Below are 26,465 nucleotides of genomic sequence, written 5' to 3' on the forward strand. Positions count from 1 at the left end.
AGCATTTTGTGTTTGTTGCATGAAAGAACTAGTTGTGCTTCCTGCCAAGTTGTTCTGGTACGGTTGCAACACTATCATGAAGCTGACAATGTGAAAGTTGCTCAGGTATCTTGTTTACAAAGGTCCAATCTAGATAATAACTGTCCTTTCAGTCAACTCTCGATTATTACAAGGTTTTAGGACGATTAAATGGCTCTCTTATAAGATAAGATTGATACTTGACCTCACAATCAACCTCACTATGATCTTGCACCTTACTGTCTACCTGGCTGCACTGCACTTTCTCGGTAACTCTATTACTGCACCTTTGTTTAAACTTTGTACTATCTCAGTGCACTGTTGTAATGGATTATTTTGTATACCATTCCTACACTGTATCTAAGTTGAGTGAATACAGTGTTTTCACTGTATCTAAGTAGATACACCAATAATAAACCAATTTACCTCAGGAAATTAAGCACTCCATGCATGGATCCACACATCAAGTCCCAGACAACATTTAGTCAGGAGCTGATAACAAACATTCACACTGCACAAATGGTAGGAAATGACAATCTCCAACAAGAGACAGTGCAGCCAAAGGTAATCAGTTGTATTGCCATCAATATCCTGGAGGTCATCACTGAACAAACACTTAATTAGCCACATAAATACTGATGCTAAACACAGGTTAGAAACAGGGTTACTCACCGTATGACATCACTAGGCCTTTCCACCATTGATAACTACCATACAGAGCACAATGGATGCCTAGATGAAAACTATTCCAGCAACACTCAAAAAATATCCAATGACAAAGTAACCCCCCTCCCCTCCCACTGACCTGGTAAGCTATCCAGCACCCTTAACACTCATTCCCTGCACCATCGGTGCACATTGACTATCAAGTCCACTATCCACACAATGCACTACACAGGCTACTCCCAAAAACACATCCCAGCCTGTGACTTCTATGACCAAGAAGAGCAAGGGCAACAGGTGCAGCGGAACACCGCCATTGGATTTGGAAAAGTATAAGCAATCCTTCACCAATTGGTTTAACACTATAACCAGCAGCCCAGAAGGAGAACCAGAAAAACTGTAACCATTTCAGGCAGTGGCTCATCACCTCCTTCAAGACAGTAATTAGGTATGGGCAATGAATGTTGACCTTACTGTCGACAGCCAGATCCTAAATAAAGTGTGCAGAAGGGAAGGGGTCATTGCTACTTAGTAAAGCTTGTGTTTTGTTCTTCATTTGAGATCTTGACATTCAAGGACACTTTTATTCAGAAGCCCAAAGTGTGCTGACACACTGGAGCTGGTGGTGAACTTCATCACTGGCGTGTGCCTTCACTGGGTTGGAGCTCCTAAGATATTTTAGAATGGAGAAGAGGAGGAATCTCTTTAGCCAGAGAATGGTGAATCTGTGGAATTTGTTACCACAGGCAGCTGTGGAGGCCAAGTCTTTACGTATACTTAAGGCAGAAGTTGATAGATTCTTGATTTGTTAGGGCACGAAGAGACACGGGTGGGGCGGAGACTGTAGATTGGGGCTGAGAGGAAAAATGGATCAGCCCTGATGAAATGGTAGAACAGAATCCATGGACCAAATGGCATAATTATGCTCCTATATCTTATATGAAAATTAGTCTATATTTTCAGCTGGGACAGCAGCTGGGACAGGCTAGAAGATGATCCTTGTATTGCAGATGTTTCATTTAAAACCCTTCCTCGTGTACACTTCAGTGAACAAACTGAAGGTTCATAGAGAGATACAGCATGGAAATAGGTCCTTTGGCTCACTGAGTCTTCAACAACAATCAACAACCATTTGCACTATTCCTGTGATAGATCTACTGCTTCATCTCACCTTATTCTCATGAAGTGCACCCCAGATTCTACCACCGACCTAAACTTCAGGGATAACGTACAGCAGCCAACTAACCTACCAACCTGTATGTTTATGGAATATGGAAACTCATGCATTCACAGGGAGACTGTGAAAACTTAACACACACAGTCCCTGAGGCCAGTTGCAAACCAGCTCTGTGGCACGATGAGGTAGGACTCTACTAGGCTTGGAGCTTGGCATCCAATGTGCCAAATAATAACTGGTGTCTTTATTCTAAGGTTCTGTAGTGGAGGCTACTAAAGTTCAACAGATTCCCATTCATCCTGTATATTAATTGCCTCCTATAGGAAGCTTCTTTGACATTAGGTACATTACTGCACAGAAATTGATTGAGAGGATTGGAGATATGACACAGTCTGCACTGGGTTTGGATGAGTGGAGGATACAATGACTCTCCTCAACCCCTTTTGCCTGAGTCATTTTTTTTTCTAGAATTAAAGAGCTACAGAAGAGGGCCTTTAGCCTTCTGGGAACCTGCATCAATAATCAAGCTCCCACCTACATTAATCCTCCATTAATCGAACTTTATTCTCCCCAAATCCCAGATTTTCAACTCACCTATACACTAAGGGTATTTTACCGTGGTCAATCAACCTATTAATGTGCACATCTTTGGGATGTGGGAGGAAACCAGGAGTAGCCAGTGGTAATGCATACGGTCACAGGCAGAGTGTACAAACTCCACATGTGAGGAGTAGCCAGTGGTAATGCATACGGTCACAGGCAGAGTGTACAAACTCCACACGTGAGGAGTAGCCAGTGGTAATACATACGGTCACAGGCAGAGTGTACAAACTCCACACATGAGGGGTAGCCAGTGGTAATACATACGGTCAAAGGCAGAGTGTACAAACTCCACATGTGAGGGGTAGCCAGTGGTAATGCATTCGGTCACAGGCAGAGTGTACAAACTCCACACGTGAGGAGTAGCCAGTGGTAATGCATTCGGTCACAGGCAGAGTGTACAAACTCCACACGTGAGAAGTAGCCAGTGGTAATACATACGGTCAAAGGCAGAGTGTACAAACTCCACACGTGAGGGGTAGCCAGTGGTAATACATACGGTCACAGGCAGAGTGTACAAACTCCACACGTGAGGGGTAGCCAGTGGTAATGCATACGGTCACAGGCAGAGTGTACAAACTCCACACGTGAGGGGTAGCCAGTGGTAATGCATACGGTCACAGGCAGAGTGTTGAAACTCCACATGTGAGGGGTAGCCAGTGGTAATGCATACGGTCACAGGCAGAGTGTACAAACTCCACACGTGAGGGGTAGCCAGTGGTAATGCATACGGTCACAGGCAGAGTGTACAAACTCCACACGTGAGGGGTAGCCAGTGGTAATGCATACGGTCACAGGCAGAGTGTTGAAACTCCACATGTGAGGGGTAGCCAGTGGTAATGCATACGGTCACAGGCAGAGTGTACAAATTCCACACGTGAGGGGTAGCCAGTGGTAATGCATACGGTCACAGGCAGAGTGTACAAACTCCACACGTGAGGGGTAGCCAGTGGTAATGCATACGGTCACAGGCAGAGTGTTGAAACTCCACATGTGAGGGGTAGCCAGTGGTAATGCATACGGTCACAGGCAGAGTGTACAAACTCCACATGTGAGGGGTAGCCAGTGGTAATGCATACGGTCACAGGCAGAGTGTTGAAACTCCACATGTGAGGGGTAGCCAGTGGTAATACATACGGTCACAGGCAGAGTGTACAAACTCCACACGTGCAGCACTCGATGTCAGAACTAAACACAAGTTGCTGCAGCAGCGAGTCAACAGCTTGGCTACCTGTGTGTATCACTTCTTGTCAGGCTTTTCTGGTATAGCTACAACACCAACATTGAACTGACAATTGCCCAGATATATCCTGTGCACTAAATGGAAACAAATCCATTATCAGTCCATCAGTCTATCCCAATTATCAGCAAAGTGTTGCAAGGTTTTGTCAAGAGTTCCATCAAATGACACTTCGACACTGATAACCCGCTCACTGATATTCAGTTTCAGTTCCACCAAGAACACCTCCACACCTCATAACAACATTAGTCTAAACATGGGCAAAAAGCTGAATTTCAGAGTCGACACTAAATGTCCTTTATCACATGGCACTACTTTAATACTGTGATATCGAAGTCAATTTGAAGACAATGGGAATAGAGAGTGTGACGAGAATACACATAAAATTAAGATGTTTGCTGGCCTGGGCTAGCATCAGTGGCATCAGCAGTTGGTCTGCCACCTGCCCTCAGGGGAAGGAGAGATAAGGAACAATGGAGCAGCGTCTGGAGATGTGTAATGAAGGGACGTGGGAGAGAGAGCTGTCTGGAGCGGCTCCCCCCTTTGAACCTTGAACTGTTTGAAGTGATGGACAGGCGATGCCCCAGCAGGGGGATAAAAAGGGACAGGTTCGCTCAGGCGACACACACGCCACCCGAGGTAACGAGACCCTGGAAGCGGTGCGCCTCTCACGAGTGGGTGAGAAGTACCAGACAACGACCAGGGTGGAAAGGTACGATCAGCGGGAACCCGGTGTGTGTCCGCCCTTGCCTGGGTGCCGGGTTCACTGCAGAGGATCGACCGCATCTGGAGGAGGGGTCACAGTCGGTGACCTCAGGTGACATCACCAAGGACCCGCCCAAAAGTTGCTTGTGAGCAATCTCGCCGGTCTGTGAGTGAAGCAGTGTTCTGAATGATCAGTTGTTCCTGTTCTCTCTCTTCCCCCACGTTGTCCATCGCCATGGCAACGATTACTGCGAACTGAACTGGACTGAACTTTGAGTCATTTTGAAATTTGGTCATTTACCCCTAGACAACGATAGAGCTTGATTGATGCTGTTATCTTAATTCTGTGCACATGTGTGTTTATCATCGCTGAACTGTTGCATTTATTATCCTTTCGTTTACTGTGTTGCTTGTTTCTTTAATAAAACTTTCTTAGTTCTAGTACTCCAGACTCCAACTGAGTGATCCATTTCTGCTGGTTTGGCAACCCAGTTACGGGGTACGTAACAAGAGGAAAACTTCAGTTCAGCACTTCGCATTCAGTACTCACCACGTTGGGAAACACTGACAAGCAATGAGCACCACAAGGTCACTTTGGAGACTGAGGGAAAGTATTCTATAAGGTATCCTGCACATTGCACAAAACCTGCCTTACAGAACACCTTCTTTCAGTCTCCAAAGTGACCCTGTGTTGCTCATTGCCTGTCATTTTAATTTTTTATCCTATTGTACCCTGACCTCTCTGTCTTTGGCACCTAATATCGGTCCAATGATGCCCAGCATAAGTTTGAGGAACTGCAGCCCAGGTTCCAATTGGGCAATTTACAACCCTAAGCAATTAGTACTGAAGTTAACACTTTCAAGTACACCTAACCTCTCACCTTTTCTTCCCCACCATCAGATATGGTTGGATATTTTTAATTCAATTTGTTATGTACCAAGTTATTTCTGTGTCATCTTGTTCAAACAGCCAGCTTTTAAACTAATTGTTACAATGACATTCTGTCCATTGTCTCCACCAAGCTCTGCAATTTAAAATGGGTTACTTGCATTAATGATTTTGAATCTAAAAATACAACAAAAAATCCTGCACATTATACTGAAGTTGATCATATAGTTGACAGTAAGGAGAGAAAATTTCAATTGTAGCGGGTCTGTTCACTTGGGTAAAAAAATGGCAATGGAATTTAGTTCAGGGAAATGAGAGAAATGTATTTGGAGAGATGTAACATGGTAATTTGGATGATGCTAAGAGATTTATCAGAACAAAAAGAACTTGGAGCACATGTGCATAGATTCTTAAAGGTAGCAAGACAAAAAACAAGGAGAATAATTCTATGATCTCCAAGGATAGAGATTGACTTCCAAAGACAGGTGGACTACAAGAATTACCAAGTCCCTGGGCTAACCTGCTTCAACATCACTCTGAGCTCTCTTGCTTTGCTGCTGATCTCAAAATCTAGAGTAGCAGTAGAAAGCTCAATCCTCATTTCAGAAAATATTTTTGAAAATTTCTGAGAAAGATCACAATAGTATCAAAGGCTTCTCACAACACATCAGAAAACCCACTGCTGTATGAAGTCAGTCTTTCCAATTGGATAAGGCAGTTTGCTTACTGTATGAACTTGAAATTCCAAGGTAAAATTACTTGCAACTGGTTGTATAATGAGAATTGAATTAAGGCATAGGATATGAGGCTAGACCTTTGGTTTCCAATATAACGCAAGTATGTAACAACTCAAAAGGTTATTTTACCAGCTCATCTTAAAAATGCACTTACAATGAAGCCTCATAACTGTTGTACTCATATATTCAGAGATAAATACCAGATTAGAAGTACAACTCATGAACATCCATAAAAATAATTATGTCTTATAATAAATTCCACTAGTTCCAACAGCAAAGAAGTCAATCCTCAAAGCTACAAATGCTAAATGTTTTATACTGAAGTTAATTTATTGCTTTAGATGAAGAAATCAGTTTGGGGACAGTATAAACCTTGAACAAAAATTAAAAGGTGCATCTAAATGTATCTTAAATAGTTCAACTAGAATTATCTTACCTCGTGTATTACAACTCTTCCTGATCTTGGATTAACATGATCCATTACATCAATTAATTTTAGACATGCTCCTCATATTCAGCTCTTCCCTTGAGCTTAGTCAGTGGTGCTGCTCTGATAAGGGTAAGTGTGAAAATCACTTACTCTCCCTTTGCAACAACCCTAATGGCTCCCATTTTTACCAAGCCAGTTTGATATTTGATGCAAGAAATGTAAATAATCTATACAGAATTTAATTTCTACAGGAGATTAATTATGTGGCTATTTGCTGTCAGAACTCAAGTATGTTAGCAGTTTGGGGATTCACTTTATTGATTTTGGAATTCAGTGTAGTCTGAGCATCAAATCATGTATTTTAATTAATTTCATAGCCTGAAACAGGCAATATAAAAGCAAACTAAAACCATTTTTCCAATAATAGACTTCTGCAGAGTACAATAATATTACTGATAGTGACAATTACTCATGTTATCACCTGAAGACAGTGATGACTTGTAAAACAAACATCAGTTTTATCACATCAATATTTACTTATTTTGATCTCCTGCACTGTTTACTAATAACAGCTGGGATTTTGCAGCCATGATAATTATCCCATTATCAAACATTATATGAAAAACATATCTAAAAAACCCATGATTGATTAAATAACGCCAAACTTCTCTTGGGATCTGCATGATGTTTTATAGTCTTTTAGCTGACGTCACTGGTAACATTTGCTCGATGCATTCCCATCAATTGCCCTTTAGGAAGATGACCTTCCAAAGAATTCATTGGGTTAGAATACCCATTTGACTCTGATACCATTACATAAAGCAAAGTCACTTCGTACCATGAGAAGTTATTTTACATGGCAGTACTGGATTGCCAAGACTTTAGGAAATGCATTTTGGACAACACTGAATGAGTATATGTAGTGTGCTATTTTATACAGCCACAGTTTCAGAACATTTCAAAAATCTTTGTGTAATCGCTTCTCTGTAATGTTAACTGCTGAGGCTAAAGTAATGGTTTCTCTGTAATGTTAACTGCTGAGGTAATGGTTTCTCTGTAAACAGCAATGTTTGGGTTATGACTAGAGATAATGGGAGTTTGGAATTCAGTGGCTATCCAATGGTAGAAATGTTATTCTTTCTTGTGTGTCTGGGAGCCGGGGTTTTCGCGGGTTTTCGTTGAGGAGAGAAGAAGAGGAAGGACACGTGTGGAGAGCGCTGGTACACCACTGGACGACGTATACTGGGTTCCGAGGGTCTGAGAGTCGGCGACGTTTGGCAGAGATCGATGGTGGAGGAATGCCTACTGAGTGAGCTCCAACTGATACTGTGACTTTAATTTGGGCCCTTTTTTTGTTTTGTTTATTTTCATACTAACCCTATATTCAGATTAAGATTTATAAAATCTATCATTTAATTGCATATGGTGTACTGTCTGATATTTTGCGTTGTGGGTTTGTAATTGGGTGATTGGGTCTGCATTACACAGCACCCACACAAACGTGAATACCCAGTTTAGCGGGGCCGAAAGCTGATTCCCTTAGATGAACGTGAGCGGGCGAGCCTGAGGGTTACATTTGTCATAACATAATCTATAACCCTACAAACCTTACTCAATCAGGAGTCAATCAAATTCCCTTTTGAACTCCTCAGCTAGGGAACAGATGACAGAGGTTTATTGCAGGATTCTCGAGAGTAGTGGAATTAAATGAGAAAATGCTATACAGTTCACTGAGCAAAGAGTTTCCCATGAGACCACGCTTCACTTATACTGTTGTGAACGAGGCTGAATAAAGTACTTTCACAAGTCAATAAAGAAATTACTCCGTCTATTTAATCTTCTGATTGATATCAGCAACTTTAGGTAATCAGGATGTACTACACAATAATCCCAACAAATTTTCAATTTCCATCTTCCATAGAAATTTTCCAGTGAATGCCCAAAGACAAATACGTGAAAAATATATTTACTGCCTTCTTTGTTGCAGGGGAAGCTCTTCAGATTTTGGTTTGAAGGGGATGAAAAAATTGGGCAGTGAAGAAAAATAGCTTATTTTTTTCCTCTCTCTCTGATTGGTGCACCTAAACAGTAAAAGGATACTGTGCCTGTGATTGTATACATTATTCTAGATTCAAAGTTAGAAGTGATGCTGAAAGAGTCAAATTATCGCCACGGGCTAGGGTTACCAAAATGATGGTCTTTTGGGTGTAATCAAGCAGGTGGCACTGAAAATGACCCCAGCATATGACAGGAAATGGGGCTAGAGAAGCCAGGGTGAAAACTTGTTTGCACAAATAAAATATTAACCAAAAATAACACTATATATTTTAAGCATTTTGTCAAATTTTTCATCTTCATCACTGCTCAAGTTTCTTGTGTTTTCTGTTTCTTTTCTTTCTGCCTTTTCCTCACCTGTTCATTTTTTCACTACTTATCTTCATCATTCCTTTATTTTACTGATATTTTATTTATCCTTCCACAATCCAAAGAGGAGACAAGTACTGCTAAATGTTCAGCAGGTCAAACACCCCTACTCTTCTGTCCACTGAAAGGTCCTCCTCTGAAGTGATTGCCAGCTCAGAGGGAATAAAATCACACCCAAAAGGTTAACCCGTCATCTCTTTGAAGAGTCAATCGATCTGCTATGCACTTGTAGTTCTATTTCTGGAAATCATTGACTTTTTTCTTTTTCTATAGATTTCAAACCATAACCACCTGAATAATATTGTTAAATGCTGCATCTGCACTTCAATAAAACTGCTGCCAAATTTTACAAAGAAAATACGTGATCCAGTGCAAGGTTAAAGATAAACAGTCAATTTGTTGTGGGCAGTTCACGACCTATATCTGGATATTTTTGCAGTACACAACTCTAGAAAATTCAGAAGACTGAAAGGGTACAGTGCATGTTGCAGCTTACATGAAAAACAATTTTCCACGTGTTCATTATGTACGACAAAAACTACTTTGTATGCATAAATAAATGTCAAAGCTGGTCTCAGATGCTCTGCAGCACATAGCAGCTGTAGAAGTAGTAATGACAACAAGAGAACTGGCTTTCAAGCAATAGGTAAAAGTGCAACAAAATGCAGGGACATTAAAGGCAGCTCCAAACAAGATGGCTGAGTATTGTCAAGTGATGGTTTAAGTTAAGCAACAGGTACACAATTCCCAAGTGTAATGTCCCACATGGGATGTCAAGTGAACCAAATACTGTGGGCAGCAAAGCTCAAACTATGTAGAAATCTATAAATTAGAACAAAAAGAATTAACTACTCTGCGGGTTAATTAATAAAGTTAGAGTACATAGAATGGCGTGGGCAGAGTGGAGCAGAAATGCCTTGGCTCCTGCATGCCCTAATTCCAAAATAATTACAAATAAAAAATTTGGCCTAGAATGTATGCTGAACTCAGTGGAATTCCAGATCTGGCATCCCATCTGACTGCTGATTTCCCCAGCATTATGAATTCCATCAAGATTGACACATTCAGAAGGCATACAAGCCCAGGACTTACTGTATGTCAATTTGAGTAGCCAAACGTCAGTGAGACCCTTTGGAATTGTTGTCCGCAACCAATGAGATTGGGCTCAAAGACAAGTAAATTGCCCAGTATTACCACTTTCAACTGGCCTCTTTCCCAGCATTGAGGGCATAAACTTGTGATACAATAATTTCTCTCAATAATTTAAAAAAAACTGCCTACATTTAGTAGGACTGGTGAAGTAGTTCCAGTACCCAGAAAGAAGCAAAACCAAAATATGTCTCAAATATTGTGCGCATGAGGTCTCTTATTTTTAATCCCTTCCACCCTGTGCTATTGTGTGTTCGGCTGAACTTAATTATTCTGGTGAGTATTCAGACTAGGTAAAGCTGATAATATATGTTACATGCTTCTGAACAGGTAGGGAACCAAGACAACTCTGCCTCTCGTGAGCACAAACCAAGCCTTAACATGGCTCCATTCCAGGATAACTTGGAAAATGAGATCTTGCTGTATTAAGCTGAAAGTGCTGTCTATAACAGGGGTCCCCAACCTTTTTTGCACTGCGGATCGGCCGATCCGGGGCGGGTAGAGTTGCCAACGGACAAGAGTAGCAGTCAAATACGTTGTGTTTACCCCGAGAATGACTACAATGACCATGAAGCCTTGCGCGGGCACCTGTGTGCGTATGTGTATGCGTGCCGATTTTTTTCTACAAATCGTTTTTGGCGATTCTGTTCGGGGGGGCGGGGTTAATCACGACCGGAATATAGGTGATAAGTGGCTAATACACTCGACTTCATTTCTAAAAGGGTTTATCTAACAAATTTAATATTAACACACAGTGCATATTTTCCTCGCATGAATGTAGTGATAAGTCAATTATCAGGGGAGGATAGGGGAGCTTGAAGTAAGCGTTGAACGAACTTCCAGTAGAAGTGGTAGAGGCAGGTTCGATATTATCATTTAAAGAAAAATTGGATAGGTATATGGACAGAAAAGGAATGGAGGGTTGTGGGCCGAGTGCAGGTCAGTGGGACTAAGTGAGAGTAGCATTCGGCACGGACTAGAAGGGCAGAGATGGCCTGTTTCCGTGCTGTAATTGTTATATGGTTATATAAGTCACTTATAAGTCAATAGTATCATAACATTTTAAGTAACGTTTGGATATCAAACACACAACACATATTTTCCCCCTATGAACATATAAAATCATTGCAACACACCAATATCGCTGAATCAGTGGGAGCCCTGGGCTTGCTTCCCTGCAACAAGACGGTCCTATCGAGGGGTGATGGGAGACGGTGATACTCAAAGGGGCTTCCTTATGTCCAGTCTATTCTGCAATTTAGTTTTCGTTGCATTCATTACAGAGATATGTTGGAAATGGAAGCAACTTTTTCAGTGCTTTCGTGGCTATCTCAGGATATTCAGCCTTGACTTTGATCCAGAATGTCGGCAGAGATGTTATGTCAAACATACTTTTCAGCCCACCGTCATCTGCAAGCTCAAGGCGTTATCTCCTTCAAGCGCTAACATGGATGATGCGCAAGTAATGACCTCGCGTGCGCAATGGCTCAACAGTGCACGTGACAGGGAATGAGGAAAGGTGCAGCTGACTCATATCACCAAATCATATCTGTTCCTCGCGGCCCGCTACCAGTCCATGGCCCGGTGGTTGGGGACCGCTGCTCTATCAGATATTGAATCTCTTAAAGAAGGTCATTTTGACTGAAAGCAAAATGAAAACATCAAACTTTTTTTTTTCATTTCCTGCAACTTCACTTCATTAACTTGAATTAAAGAATCCAAATTAATTCTGTGGAAAAGCCTGTCAATTCTGTCTATTCTTTTCCATTTGGAAGGTACAAATAGATCATAACTGTTGGCCAGTGATCCTTCTCGGATTAAACTAACGTAGGTATCTATCTAAACAGCAAAAAACCATAAGCAAGCTCAAGTATTTAATATTGATTTCCCTTTTTGAAGCTTATAATTAATATTGGCTGCTTAGATGCAGCGAAGACGAAATAATGCTGAATGGATTAACTGGATTTATATTTCAGGTAACTAGAAAGACTCGTGAATTATTTGCCAGAAAATATTATCAGGCTGCACAGATGACACTTCTAATTTATGCAGGTAGGGCACATCAGACAAAATACAAAATGAGAAGGAATCCTTAATTCCATTTGGTTGCAATTATTTTTCTAAAATTTGACTTGACAGCATTATGCTTAGAAATTGCCACTTTCCAATGACAAAGGAACGTGTATTTTTGCAAGGTGCATAATGGAAACACTAATACTTTGACGTTACTTACTCGAACCAGCTGGACAGGAAAAGGACCTCGAGAATTTTCTGGCACGTTTATTGGAGGAATGACCCAGTCCCTCTTTTGTCGTCTTAGCCCATTGGAGATCTGTGGTTGGCGCCATGGAAACAGTGTATTATCCAGCTGTTGTGAAGATTCAGGAAGGACATTTTTCTTCCGACTCTGTTCATAAAATAAAATAGAAAACTCTTCAGCTTTGACTTTCAGGAAACAATTGTTAAAGTGGCCCTGATCATCAGCTTAACTCAATGAAAATTCACATACGTAAACCAATCAAAATATTCCAGTCCAATAGCTTAATTCAATTTATTAGCTCCTGTCCGATTTAACCAGCACATGTATGTGAGATTATCCCATAAAATCAGCTTGACTATTGGAACATTTACATGTCCGTAATCATGACATTGGATTTTGACAATAAATCTGCAGTAAAAAGCACAGCCTTTTCCAAAATTCATAGATTCTGTATATTTTGTAAATATATTATTTACTCATATTGTGGTCAGAACACCAGATTAATTATGTGACCCAGTAAACTGAACAAGGAAGACCACAACTTATTTACAAGTCATTGTCAGGATCTTATTCTCCAGCCTATTCCCACCCAATTGTGATCCTTTGGAAAATGTGATAACAGAATTTGGTTTCGTATCCAGAAGTGCCACAGTCACGTCCAGTAATTACTTTATTCAGCACTACTGCTCATTGGTTAATAATCATAAATTATACATCAGTAGTGCTGTCAGCCTTTAATGAAGCTCTGTTTAATTGTACTGCATTAATCTACTCTATTTTTACCTAACTACATTGGAAAAACAGAAAACATGTCTCCAGATCAACTAGAATGGCAAGTGCATAAAGAAAAATCAACATCTGTGGCCTCCTTCAATGTTATTACAAAGGCCAAGATAATCTTAAGGAACAGTACCTCACTTTCTATCTTTTTAAGATATCTATCTGTATTTTTTAAGACTCGGTATCAAGTTTAACATAAGGTAACACACTTTGAAGACATGAGAGACTGCAGATGCTGGAGCCTGGTGCAATACACAAAACGAAAGAGGAAGTTAGTAGGATAGGCATCATCTGGAGAGGGAAATGGAACAGTTTTTGAATCAAGATTCTTCATCTGGGCTGGTCCTGATGACTGGACGTGATCTGATATCTCAATGGTTCATTCCTTTCTAGATGCTGCCTGTCTCCATTTATATCAAAACTGGTCAATTCTACACTGGGTCATCCATCTGTAACACTGAGTCAGTTTTTCTCTCTCCCCTGATATGGCTTGATTTACAGAGCATTTCCTGAAGCTCTACATTTCATAGTTTTTACATTCCTTTGTTTCCCTCAATTTAATTTCTCTTATTTATTTCGTGGGTAGGTTATTTAGCTACCCTGGTGTAGTGGGTGGCAGGAGAAACTATTTGCTGCACATGCAAAAGAGAAACAATGGGCTGGGATGTTGGGACTTACGTGTTTGTTCTGAGTGGCACCATTGATGTAACAGTCTGGACAACCTCCAGTGCTGTAAATAATATTGAGTAATAATCTATCAACTAGATGAATCCATCAGTAGCTTGTCACCATGGCAACTCTAGATCACTCTATTAGAGATAATTTCTTTTTTCTATTCATTCCCCTATTACTTTCTCTACAAAATGAAAGGAACATAGAAGTCTTCTGAACTTCCTGGAATATAACAGCACATTACAGGCCCTTCCATCCACGATATTGCACTGTCTTTTAAACTACTCTCAGATCAACGTAACCCTTTCCTCGAACACGTTTCCTAACTTTTCCAGTCCTGATTAAAGGTCTCTGACCTGAACTATTCAATCAAGTCTTTCAACAGGTGCTGCTTGACCTGCTGTATCCTATCAATATTTTCTGTTTTTTTTATATTTCAGATTTCCAGCATATCTTGTTCTTCAATTTTCAAGACTATTCCTATACTTGCCCTTTTAAGAGTAGAGCCTTTTGACATTGTAAAACTATTCAATAAATAAACAATGAAGAGGAACAGAAAATGAATAACCGCAAAGGTAGTTCGGATCATTGTAAACAATTTTTAGCCTTTTATTTGACTAAAATATGAATTTCAACTTTTCCAATGCAAGACACTGTGCTTTTGTTTTGAAGCAGTTTCTTTAACAGAAGTAATATAAATGGTTATATTATAAATAGCAAAGGGATAGTGAGGGATAAAATTGGCCCCTTAGAGAATCAGAGCTATGTGCGGAGCCAAATGAGATGGGGGAGATTTTAAACAATTTCTTTTCTTCTGTATTCACTAAGGAAAAGGATATTGAATTGGGTAAGGTAAAGGAAACAAGTAGGGTAGTTATGAAAAGTATGATGATTAAAGAAGAGGAAGTACTGGCGCTTTTAAGGAATATAAAAGTGGATAAGTCTCCGGGTCCAGACAAGGTATTCCCTAGGACCTTCAGGGAAGTTAGTGTGGAAATAACAGGGGCTCTGACAGAAATATTTGAAATGTCATTAGAAACAGGGATGGTGCCGGAGGATTGGCGTATTGCTCATGTGGTTCCATTGTTTAAGAAGGGTTCTAAGAGTAAACCTAGCAATTATAGGCTTGTGAGTTTGACATCAGTGGTGGGTAAATTGATGGAAAGTATTCTTAGAGATGGTATATATAATTATCTGGATAGACAGGATCTGATTAGGAACAGTCAACATAGATTTGTGCGTGGAAGGTCATGTTTGACAAATCTTATTGTGTTTTTTGATGAGGTTACTAGGAAAGTTGACGAGGGTAAAGCAGTGGATGTCGTCTATGTGGAATTCAGTAAGGCCTTTGACAAGGTTCCAATCGGAATGTTGGTTAGGAAGGTTCAATCGTCAAGCATTAATATCGAAGTAGTAAAATGGATTCAGCAGTGGCTGGATGGGAGACGCCAGAGAGTAGTGGTGGACAACCGTGTGTCAGATTGGAGAACGGTGTGTAGCGGTGTGCCTCAGGGATCTGTACTGGGTCCAGTGTTGTTTGTCATATATATTAATGGTCTGGATGATGGGGTGGTAGATTGGATTAGTAAGTATGCGGATGATACTAAGATAGGTGGCGTTGTGGATAATGAAGTAGGTTTTCAAAACTTGCAGAGAGGCTTAGGCCAGTTAGAAGAGTGGGCTGAAAGATGGCAGATGGAGTTTAATGTTGAAAAATGTGAGGTGCTACACTTTGGTAGGACTAATCAAAATAGGACATACATGGTAAATGGTAGGGCATTGAAGAATGCGGCAGAACAGAGGGATCTAGGAATAATGGTGCACAGTTCCCTGAAGGTGGAATCTCATGTGGATAGGGTGGGTGAAGAAAGCTTTTGGTATGCTGGGCTTTATAAATCAGAGCATTGAGTATAGGAGTTGGGATGTAATGTTGAAATTGTATAAGGCTTTGGTAAGGCCAAACTTGGAGTATTGTGTACAGTTCTGGTCACCGAATTATAGGAAAAATGTCAATAAAATTGAGAGAGTACAGAGGAGGTTTACTAAAATGTTGCCTGGGTTTCATCTCCTAAGTTACAGAGAAAGGTTGAACAAGTTAGGTCTTTATTCTTTGGAGTATAGTAGATTGCGAGGGGACTTGATAGAGGTGTTTAAAATTATGAGGGGGTTGATAGAGTTGACGTGGATAGGCTTTTTCCATTGGGAGCGGGGGAGATTCAAACAAGAGGACATGAGTTGAGAGTTAAAGGGCAAAAATTTAGGGGTAACATGAGGGGAAACTTCTTTACTCAGCGAGTTATGGCTGTGTGGAACAAGCTTCCAGCAGAAGTGGTTGAGGCAGGTTTGATGTTATCGTTTAAAGTTAAATTGGATAGATATATGGACAGGAAGAGAATGGAGGGTTATGGACCGAGTGCAGGTCGGTGGGACTAGGTGAGAGTAGGAGTTCGGCACGGACTAGAAGGGCCGACATGGCCTGTTTCCATGCTGTAATTGTTATATGGTTATATGGTTAAGTAAACAGCCAATCAACATGCACGTCCATCTATTGGTTCTTATAGTGCATGTAGGGGAGAGATTAAGAATGCTAAGACATCATAGTCTAGCCCTGAGTTCCTTCTCAGAGATAGTTGCCCTGAAGGCAGATACGTTTTTAATAACCAAATCCTTCTGGCAATTCCATCAAAAGTTGACATATGCTTCTGTCAGCACAGACCTTGTGAAAATTCTGCAATCATCCAAGTGTCTTCAACATGGATGAATGGCTCCAGTTTGACTAGAATGAAGAGATCCTTCTGCTTCTGGAGTTAGATTCTTGCAATTTCCATGGAACTAGATGACATTTTAATTGGAATAATAATTTCACAAACAAAATTCATAACAAATAGATAAATATTGATAAGCTGTGTAAGGGAGTATTCTGGAGTTATGTGAATACAGCAGATATTAATTCAAACAAGAACCAGGCTTCACTTCTTAGTGTAAATGTTAGTAAGTTCAGGAAACTTGCAATTAGCCATCAGTTTTTTTCTACGTTGCAGGCTGTAAATTGAAGGTAAAAGCACAGACTGCTCCACAGACTGAGAGATTGCAAATGCAAGAGCCAAACTTTTAAATAAATGGGGTTGTGTTAATTGGCTTGCATCAAACCAGGCAACCTAGGCTAAATTATTTGCACTATTGTGACTGAATTCAAGCTGGCAAACCAGATGGATGGTCACATGGTTACAGGTATAGACAATCAATAGGTTTTGTGTACTTATGATATTTGTATACTCAGAAACAGCCCTGAAAATATTAATTTTGGGTGTCTGGGATTTCTGCTCCCAGAAGCTTTTAGACTTCTTGTCAGAATTACTTCGCATCAAAGCTGTTTAAATATTCAGAGGAATCTGTCACTATAGCTATATAATTCAAAGAATGCATTGCCAACCCAAAAAATTGAAGGAAAACAATTCATTGTAGCTATTGAAATTGTATTGTTCTAGCTCTTGTACTATTCATTTTAGGGGTATAAAAATGTGATGTACCTTAGGGTTTGGCAGCCTCTACTGAGAATGTCTCCTGAATGGTGCTTGCTTGTGATAAGTAATAAAGTCTTTTGTATCACCAGCTTCAGTGTCTCTCCAGTGACATTGATCATAGTCACAACATTTGGGGGCTCATCTGGTAAACATGTCTGACCCACTGGTGGCAAGTGACTTAAGATGTCCAAGGTGGTACCCATACTCAGATCTCCTCAGGTCAATGAGGTATCAAAGAATATGGCAGAGAGCTGGTAGATATTTAAGTGTGGTTCATGTATGCATGAGTGTTTGTGTAAGGGACGAACTATAAGCCACTTTTGCATTGCGTAGCTTGGCAAAACAGGGCCACCAGGTGTGAAAGGTGGATACTGATCATTCGGGATGACAGAAGGGTGCATATATACCGGTTTTCTCCTTTTTCTCCCTCTGTCCCTCTCACCATACACCTTGCCCATCCTCTGGGCTTCCCCCCTCCCCCTTTCTTTCTCCCTAGGGCTCCCATCCTATGATCCTCTCATATCCTTTTTGCCAATCAACTGTCCAGCTCTTGGCTCCATCCCTCCCCCTCCTGTCTTCTCCTATCATTTCGGATTTCCCCACCCGCTCCCACTTTCAAATCTCTTACTATCTCTTCTTTCAGTTAGTCCTGACGAAGGGTCTCAGCCCGAAACGTCGACTGTACCTCTTCCTATAGATGCTGCCGGGCCTGCTGCATTCACCAGCAATTTTTATGTGTGCTTCATGGTGAGGGAGCTGACTGAAATGACAGGGGTCACTCCCAGCTGAATAGGACCACAGCTGGTGCTTCTGACAAATGACATCTGTGTTTGTGTACAGACCTGGTGAGACAGCCAGTGGAAACACTGGACTCAGGTTAAACTGTATGACTTGTTTTCTTATCACTGACACAGTCAGAAGAAGGGCTCAAGTCCACCCAATAACAGTGTCATTACAGAGATCTAAGTGATGAACACCAGCCTCCCATGTCAACTCTGACCACATGTAATGGGAGTAGACACACAGATGAAAGAGAACGGATACACAAATGCAGAAGGAGGGGGTGGGGGGGGGCGCGTAGAGAAAGGATGTCATCAATCTCTGAATAAAGTTTAAAGTACAATGGTAATGAAACCCCAGGTTTCCATGATACACGGTCCTGCTCTGGGCCAAATCCTATGACCACTTCTCTCCTGCGTCTTCCCTCTTCATCTCCTCTCAAACAAAAGGCCCAAGCCCAACTTTAGTGTTTCTCACCAGGGAAACCTCCCCTTAATTTGACCATCCTAATTGGATGGCACATATTTCTCCTCATCTCTTATCTTCAACAATAACCCAAACAAGCTGAAAACAGAACAGGCTGCTCTTACAGAACTGCTAAATGAAATACATACAGCATAATCGTAAAAATATGAACGGGGCATTACAGTAACTATACTTTGTAATGAAGGCCGGTTCTTGGAGGAAGATGATTAGTTGTATAGATCAGAAAAGGTATTGGGGAAAATAGATGCAAAGGCAGAGACATCAGTTTCCATAACCTTGATGGCGAGGCAGACCTAGAAAGAGAGGAAATCACACACAGCAGTGGAAGGCTGCCAACCCAGCTGAATGGGGAATGGAATGAAATAAGGTGGCCCCTTTCAGTGGTAGGGCCAGCGATTGAAAGGACAATCCAGGAAGACGTCCTTGTTGCTATTTGAATAATAATCATCCTAAACGCTCCTGTATATGGTTCTAAAAGAAAGTTTTTTTAAATCATTTTGATAATCTTCTTTCATGGCATGGAATGTGAACTGTTGCCTGTGAACCTGAATCAAAGTTACCTTACTGTGACCTGCCCACAGAGTAACTACTGACAGCCTCTACTGATAGTTTTAACTATTTCAGATTAAAGGGGTGACGGCAATGATCCTGACCCGGATCTGGGCCATACCCTCCAAATATCCGGACCTGGCTCTCGGTTTTTTTGCACTACCTTACTTTCCCTTTTCTATTTTCTATTTATGATTTATAATTTAAATTTTTTAAATATTTACTATCGATTTGTACTCCAGGGAGCGCGAAGTGCAGAATCAAATATTGCTGTGATGATTTACGTTCTAGTATCAATTGTTTGGCAACAATAAAGTATAAAGTATGTGATCAGATTTCTGGAACACTTTAGTGCCGTCTCCTTAGTGCCGTAGATCACCAATTAGGAATGTTAGGTAGTGTAGATGTAGACACACATAGGTTAGTAATTGGGAAGGGATCTGAAGTGAAGGGCATTTTCCCTGCCCACTTAATCAGAAACTCTTTAAAGTTTGGCCTTCCTGGGACAGATTTACGTGAATATTGCAGATGTTAATTCAGACAAGAACCAGGCTTCAGTTCTTAGCATAAATGTTAATAATTCAGGAAGCTTGCGATTAACCTTCAGTTTTTTTTGTAAACTGCAAACAGCCAATTGAAATCAAAAGCTCCACAGACTAAGAAATTGCATATGCAAGAGCCAAATGTTGAAATGATGGGATTGTGTTAATTGGCCTGCATCAAACCAGGCAACATGGGCTAAGATATTTGCACCATTGTGACTGAGTTCAAACTGACAGAACAGACAGATGTTGTCATTTAACATATCAAACACAGACTATCGATAATTTTGTGTAATTATGATATTTGTGTACTCAGAGATAGCCCTGACAATATTAATTTTGGGTGTCTCGGATTTCTGTCCCCAGAAGCTTTTGGACTATTTGTGTGTTTTAATTTGTGACAAAGATGTTTAAACAGTAAGCGGAGTCTGTCACTGTAGATATGTAATTCAAAGAAGTATTGACAACCCAAAATATTGAAAGAAAAAATAACATTGTAACTATTGAAATTGTATTGAATCAGCCTTTGATCTTAAGGGTATCAAAATGTGATGTCCCTTTGGGTATGCAAGCCTCTAACGAGAGTCTCTCCAGAATGATGCCTGCTTGTTGTGATGAATGAAGACTTATATAAAACCAACTTCAGTATCTCTCCAGTGACTTCGATCACAGTCACAACAAATAGAATATACCTTTGGAAGACACACAACCTACCTAGTTCTCAATCGCTTCATGTTTTCAAATGAAGAATGCATGTGGTGCAATGAAAACTCATGCTATAGCTCAGCTTCAATTAACTGTGTGGGATCTGTAAATAACTGGAACAAAATATCGGTGTTTCAGTGGTTCAATCTAATATCAGAGAATGTACACAGTATACAATCTGAAATCCTTACTCTGTGCAGACATCCAGGAAATAGAAAAAAAAATCCCCAAAGAGTGAATGACAGAAAAGGTTAGAGCCCTGCCCACACATACACAAGCAGTAAGTAAATGGAACAAAAGATAGCTGGAGAAATAGGGTGATGCCAATGGACAGAAACTGGAAACCTAGTATCAAAACCATCCCAAGCTGCTATACACTGGTAGCTAGAGCCTAAATATCCCTGTGGCAGGAGTGATATCCCTCGCTCTCTCCAGCTAGTGAGAGAGAGAGCCTGTCTGAGATGTTGAGGTGTTGGGGATGGACAGCAATTTGTGATGGACTCCAGATCATGGTCTCTGGTGGCTTTCCTATTGCTTGCACAAAGGGGTGGTGGGGGGTGGGGGGAAGGGAGGGAGTATTAATGCTTTTGCTGCTACTTGTGTATGGGAGGGAGAGGGGTGCTTTGGGGTTCTAACTTTTTTCTGTCATTCAGTCTTTGGATTGTTTCATTGTTTCCCGGATGTCTGCAAAGTGTAAGGATTTTGGATTGTATACTGTATACGTTCTCTGATATTAAATTAAAACATTGAACCATTGATATTGACTGGATATTGGAAGTCAACCTAGGGTCAATATTCCAAAATGATCCAACATACTTAGCCCAGCCCATATATGGCATAATTTCTGAAAGTCCTTGACTTAATAAAATAATTTCAAAATGTACACAATATTTAGTTGAATTACAACAATGGAATCCAAAGAGTTAAACTTTCAAGAATTTTTTGCTTAGCATTCCCTTTTAGAGCACAGAGGGAAAGGTAAATTCATTAATGGATATTATTTTGAATCAATTATTAAATTTGGAAACCAGCGCTGAGACTTGGGATAATATGTATGCGTCATCAAAGTGCCTGGTAACAACCTACAATTGGAGAAGTATTCACCAACCACCAGAAACTTAACTGACCAGGCCTAGCAAACACTATGATAATAAGAGCTGTCAGAGGCTCAATAATCAATGGTAAACAATTCACATTTTGACTCTTTAAAGTCTTTCCTGTGCCTGCAAAGCATAAGCCAAAAGGGCATTAGAACATGCTCCATTCCACTGGGTGGAATGCAGCTAACAGAATCCGAGATAAACAGACTAATTTAATTGTCACCACCTTAACCTTCATTCCCTCTTCACAAGCACAACATGATTGCCGTCTAACTGGCAAACAATGTTGCAAATGAAACAATTTAGTCATATCATTTTATTAGCCCTCAACCTCTGACTGTAGAAAGAGCAGGGCTAGTACTTCAATGGGAACTTTAATTATACAAGTTCCCTTTATCGCCAAGCCACACTCCATCTTGAATGAACATATTGCCATTCTTCATCACAATGGGCCAAGCTCCTGCTGATCCCCATGTAACACCAGCAAGCAGGCACCTTCACCACACTGGTTCAAAATCTGATCATTCAATACAGGCTTCAATGTAATTGGGGGATACAATTAGTATACACCAGCAGCAGAATCCCAGCTGGCAGCAAATTTCGTTTTAAGAGTCTCAGATATTACTTAAGATGTTATTCAGCACACTCTATCAAAATCACTTTACATTCTCTCATTTTCAAATATTTTATCAGGTTTTTTGAAAAGTCTTCCAAATGGATAAAATGATTACCTTTTTTACATTGTGAATTGAGCCTCCCCCTGCTTTCACAAGTAGTTTGATCACTGCTTCCCACTTCTCTTGAGTCCTAATGTTGCGTGCAGTCACAATGAACTTTACTTGCTTTGTAGGGACCTGCATTGATCGAGCTGCATTCAAGGTGCCATCTTTCTCCACTTTGAAATCAGGGTTACTACTTTCATACTGAATCTCTTGATTCCCAGCACAGTCATCAAATTCCACTAGAAAAGGAAAAAAAACAGATAAGGTGATGTGACGTGATAGGCAGCCAGCAAGAAAGGCAATCAAACACATGTTAGAGATGGTTAATTTCAAGCGATAAATTGTCAATTTTAAAATAGCTATCAAGGAAATGATCTAATATCCTTTACTGAAATGCATTTGACCTTTCAGGAAGACGGTTGTATCTTATCTCTTTCCCCTGAGAACCTACTAGAAGCGTCCCTTATTTTTTTTAAATACATTCATAACAGGCCATCAATTCACGGAAATAGCCTTCATCTATGCTCCTAGTGCAAAGAATGCTGAATATGTTTCTCAGACCTCAGTACATTTTATCTTCACATTTTCACTCAAGTATGTGAGAAGCATGAAAGAAGCCTCCCAAGTCAGTTAAGAAAAGGTGCTTCCATTTATTGCTCAAACAGTTCCATTAGCAAAGACGAATGAAATGGACAAAGGATGCCTTACCATCCCAAAAATAATTAAACATGACTTGTGAAATATTCTCAGGAGGGATTGTTATAAATTCACCTCTAATCAGGTGTTCTCAATGTAACATGACAACGAATTTATAGGAGCTTTCATCTCTAATAGATATTTTTGGATTAACCCTGTATATGGTTCATTACAGTACTCTAAAATGAGAATCACAAATATAGTCCCATCTCTAGTGCAGCTAAATTTTATCCACTTTCTACTAATCAAATAGAAATGGCTACTGGAAATAATAGAAAAAGATAAGACATGACACTGAAGCGATACAATAAATTGACCACGAGTCACTGTTGTTACATAGGAAGACTATTCTTTTCTGTGGCATAAGTGAATTAATGAAACAGTGATCATTTATATATGAAGAATGCAGACACCACTGTGCTGGCATGGAAATGAGCTGAATCTTAAAATTATGCATTTAGTTTGACAAAACAGACATTTGAAGATCTCACTTTGATCACTTTTAATAGCCATGGGCAACATTTTAGCAATATTGCTCATATAGTATTGAAATATTTGTATTATCACATTAAAAGTTTCAATCTTTATTTCAATCTGTAACCAAATCTTCTTTCTAACAGATTTGACTATTCCTCTGCTCTTTGATGCTGATATTTCTTGTCCTGAGCTATCTTTCAACTTCGCCTCCTATTCACTTTTTCTATTTGAAAATGTGTGCATTCTTTCCATATGTATAGGTAGACCCTCTTCTAAGCATTACTTCCCTCATATTAGTCTTTTCTGAACTTACAAATGCTGATATTTGCTTTCATTATATTCTGTTTTGGGATTAATTGCCAAGTAAATGGATCATGATGGTCAATGAAGCATTCTATGTGTGTCTCTTTTTCAACTGTACATCTACATAGGCAAAATCCTCAGAGCAATCTACTTCATTTTGATGACTGTCCTGTCTAAACCTAGGACAACTCCAAACCTTAACAATAAGATGTGGTAGCATACATTTTATGAATGCTACAACTATATATGGACTCTGAGTTAAGCTCCAATTCACGACAGTGTACTTTCTTTTTAAATCACTAGTTGTGTTATACTTCAACACGAGGAAATCTACAGATACTGGAAATCCAAGCAACACACACAAAATGTTGGTGGAATGTAGCAGGCCAGACAGTATTCATAGGAAGAAGCACAGTTGATGTTTCGTGCCGAGACCCTTCTTCAGGACTTAGGACTGCGTCGTCCTGACGAAGGGTCTCAGCCCGAAATGTCAACCGTGCTTCCTCCCTTGGATACTGTCTGGCCTGCTCCGTTCCACCAGCATTTTGTGTGTGTTGCTTGTGTTATACTTGATGGGTCTTTTCTTCCTTGTTAACTCAGGAGCTCTCAGAGGCTCTGTTAAATCTAACTCTCGTTCTTCTTCACATCAATGACCTGGTCCACTCATTAACCATTCCGATCAAATCTTTTGCTGATGCTCCTCCCTTAAAATTGCACATCCTGAGAAGTTGAGAATCTTCAATAACCTACCGACTGGCTGACCCATGCCGTTGTCTCCTGTGTGTCTTTCATTACAGAATGAAAAAACCTGGCTTCATTCAATTCCCCAGAGATTTCTGTTCTAAATCAGTCTGACCTGCAAGTACTGCGTCTCACCTTTGATAGCCTCACCCTGAATTTTAATCCAACAATTCACCTGGTCTCAATATCTATCTGCTCTGGACAAAAACAGAAGTTCCACAGTTTGTTCATCACCACAGTTGCATCCAAGATGCTTGGCTTCTGACTCCATGCCATACAATTATTTTCCCTTCATTATTCCCCTATAAAATCTGAACATTTATTAAGTTCAGTAATGCTCTCTTGTAATCCTGACAGGATACAAAGAGAAATTTGTCATTTGATGGACAGTCTTTCTCTTTTCTGCAACCTTCCTCTCTTTGCCGTAACCTTTCTGCCTGTCTCTGTTGATTGATATCACTGTGGTCAATGTGGCACTGAACATTTCTCTTGGCTCTAAATGCATAAATAATCCTCCACCTACTTTCTCATCCTATATTCACACTGTGCTGAAATCAAAACTAATTACATCAACTCTGACTCATTCATTCCTGAGATCTCAAACATCTAAATATTACATATTGACATCTGCCTTCACTTCCACCAATAAACTTCAGATTTCTAAAACCAATAGCTTGCTAAGACTTAATCATTCTATCTTATTTTTCTTATTTTCTCCATTCTCATTTTATCACCAGTATCACATACACATATGCCAACAATTTATCCTACCAACTGGTGCATTATACATCCTGGAAAGCCGATATACTAAGTCAAATTATCCTCAGAGAGTGTGTTGTAAAATAAATACACCTTACATTCAAATGCGCAATGGTCAGCTGAATTTAGATTGATCAAATCTCCAGGTTTTCAGGTTTTATTCATTTGTACAAGCAATGAAGCATGGTTTTCTCTCCAGTACCCATAAACCAGAGATCACTACTAGAAACAAAATTTTATCTCTAAACCTCAATAAGTCAATTCTAAAGCAATAAAGTACCATTTAAATTAACCTATTTACTGCCTCCAATTATGTTACTTTCAGAAGATTATACATCATGACAAGGTTTCATTATCAGATAGTGACTAAATGGTAAATGGTGTATTTGAATAAGGTGTTGATGAGCACACAATGCAACACCTGAACTATTCAGATCTTGGCTGACCTTGTACATGATCATCCCTCTTTCCCTTAATTTGAATCATTATTGAATCAACATAAATTAATTATAACTAAAAAATAATGATAACTAAATATCATTCCATTAATATTCCAATAATTTTCTGCAGATTTTGGTCAAAAAAGTCCCCTGAAAATGTGTAATGTCAGGACTGGGGTAGAGACAGTGGGTATGATGTTACTACTTTTCCTAGTGTCAATCTTATTTACGTATTTTTTTAAGTTCTACTCCTCCCTCCCAATTCATCCCAATTACAATTCATTTCTATCCTTAGATTTCTCATTCTACTTAAATTCCTCTCTCCTTTGCAGTCCTTCAGACCCTGAAAACTTTAGTGTTGAACCGCTTCTTTCCCTGATTTTCAAGCATTCCACGCATGTGTAATGTCTCTGAGCTTATATATATTATCGTCTGATCACTCACCTATTTTTCATTATTATAATTTCACCAGCATACCTTGTAATTTCAATTGCTTTTTTTCCTTCAGAACTCCGAGCAATATAAGGGAATGACAATTCTACAGACCATTTGCAACAGACCTGCTTTCAGCCACATAGTCATTGTTGCTTATCTCACTCTATTCAAAAGAAGTATAACGGGATGGATTTTGTTCACTGCCAGCACTACTCCAGAACCTCCACTTACTCTACATGACACTCCCAGTGTTCACTCCCTGACTCATGGTCTCAAGTGACATTTAAATATAGAGAAAACTGCCTAAAAGAGATCCTTAAAGTACCTTTAAATAATAAGAAAAGTTATAAAATACACTTATAAGATAGAAATTAATTAAAACATTAAAATTTTAAAAATATAAAATCACATTCACATTTGCTTCCAATCAATTGAATTGCACAGCACATCCTGGACTTGGCT

At 39.9% G+C, this 26,465-nt stretch overlaps 1 protein-coding gene across 1 annotated transcript in view; it reads right to left on the reverse strand.

The window, feature by feature from the left end:
- Positions 1-26,465, reverse strand: part of LOC134342830 (cadherin-4-like) — a 781,531-nt gene that overhangs the window by 261,969 nt on the left and 493,097 nt on the right. Inside the window, exons 3-4 of the mRNA XM_063041443.1 lie at positions 22,162-22,391; positions 12,266-12,439 (exon numbers count right to left, since the gene is read on the reverse strand). Coding sequence (XP_062897513.1) covers positions 12,266-12,439; positions 22,162-22,391 — 404 coding nt within the window. The remainder of the gene's footprint in view (positions 1-12,265; positions 12,440-22,161; positions 22,392-26,465) is intronic.

This window comes from Mobula hypostoma, chromosome 2 (assembly GCF_963921235.1).
Source record: "Mobula hypostoma chromosome 2, sMobHyp1.1, whole genome shotgun sequence".
In the NCBI taxonomy this organism is placed as follows: Eukaryota; Metazoa; Chordata; class Chondrichthyes; order Myliobatiformes; family Myliobatidae; genus Mobula; species Mobula hypostoma.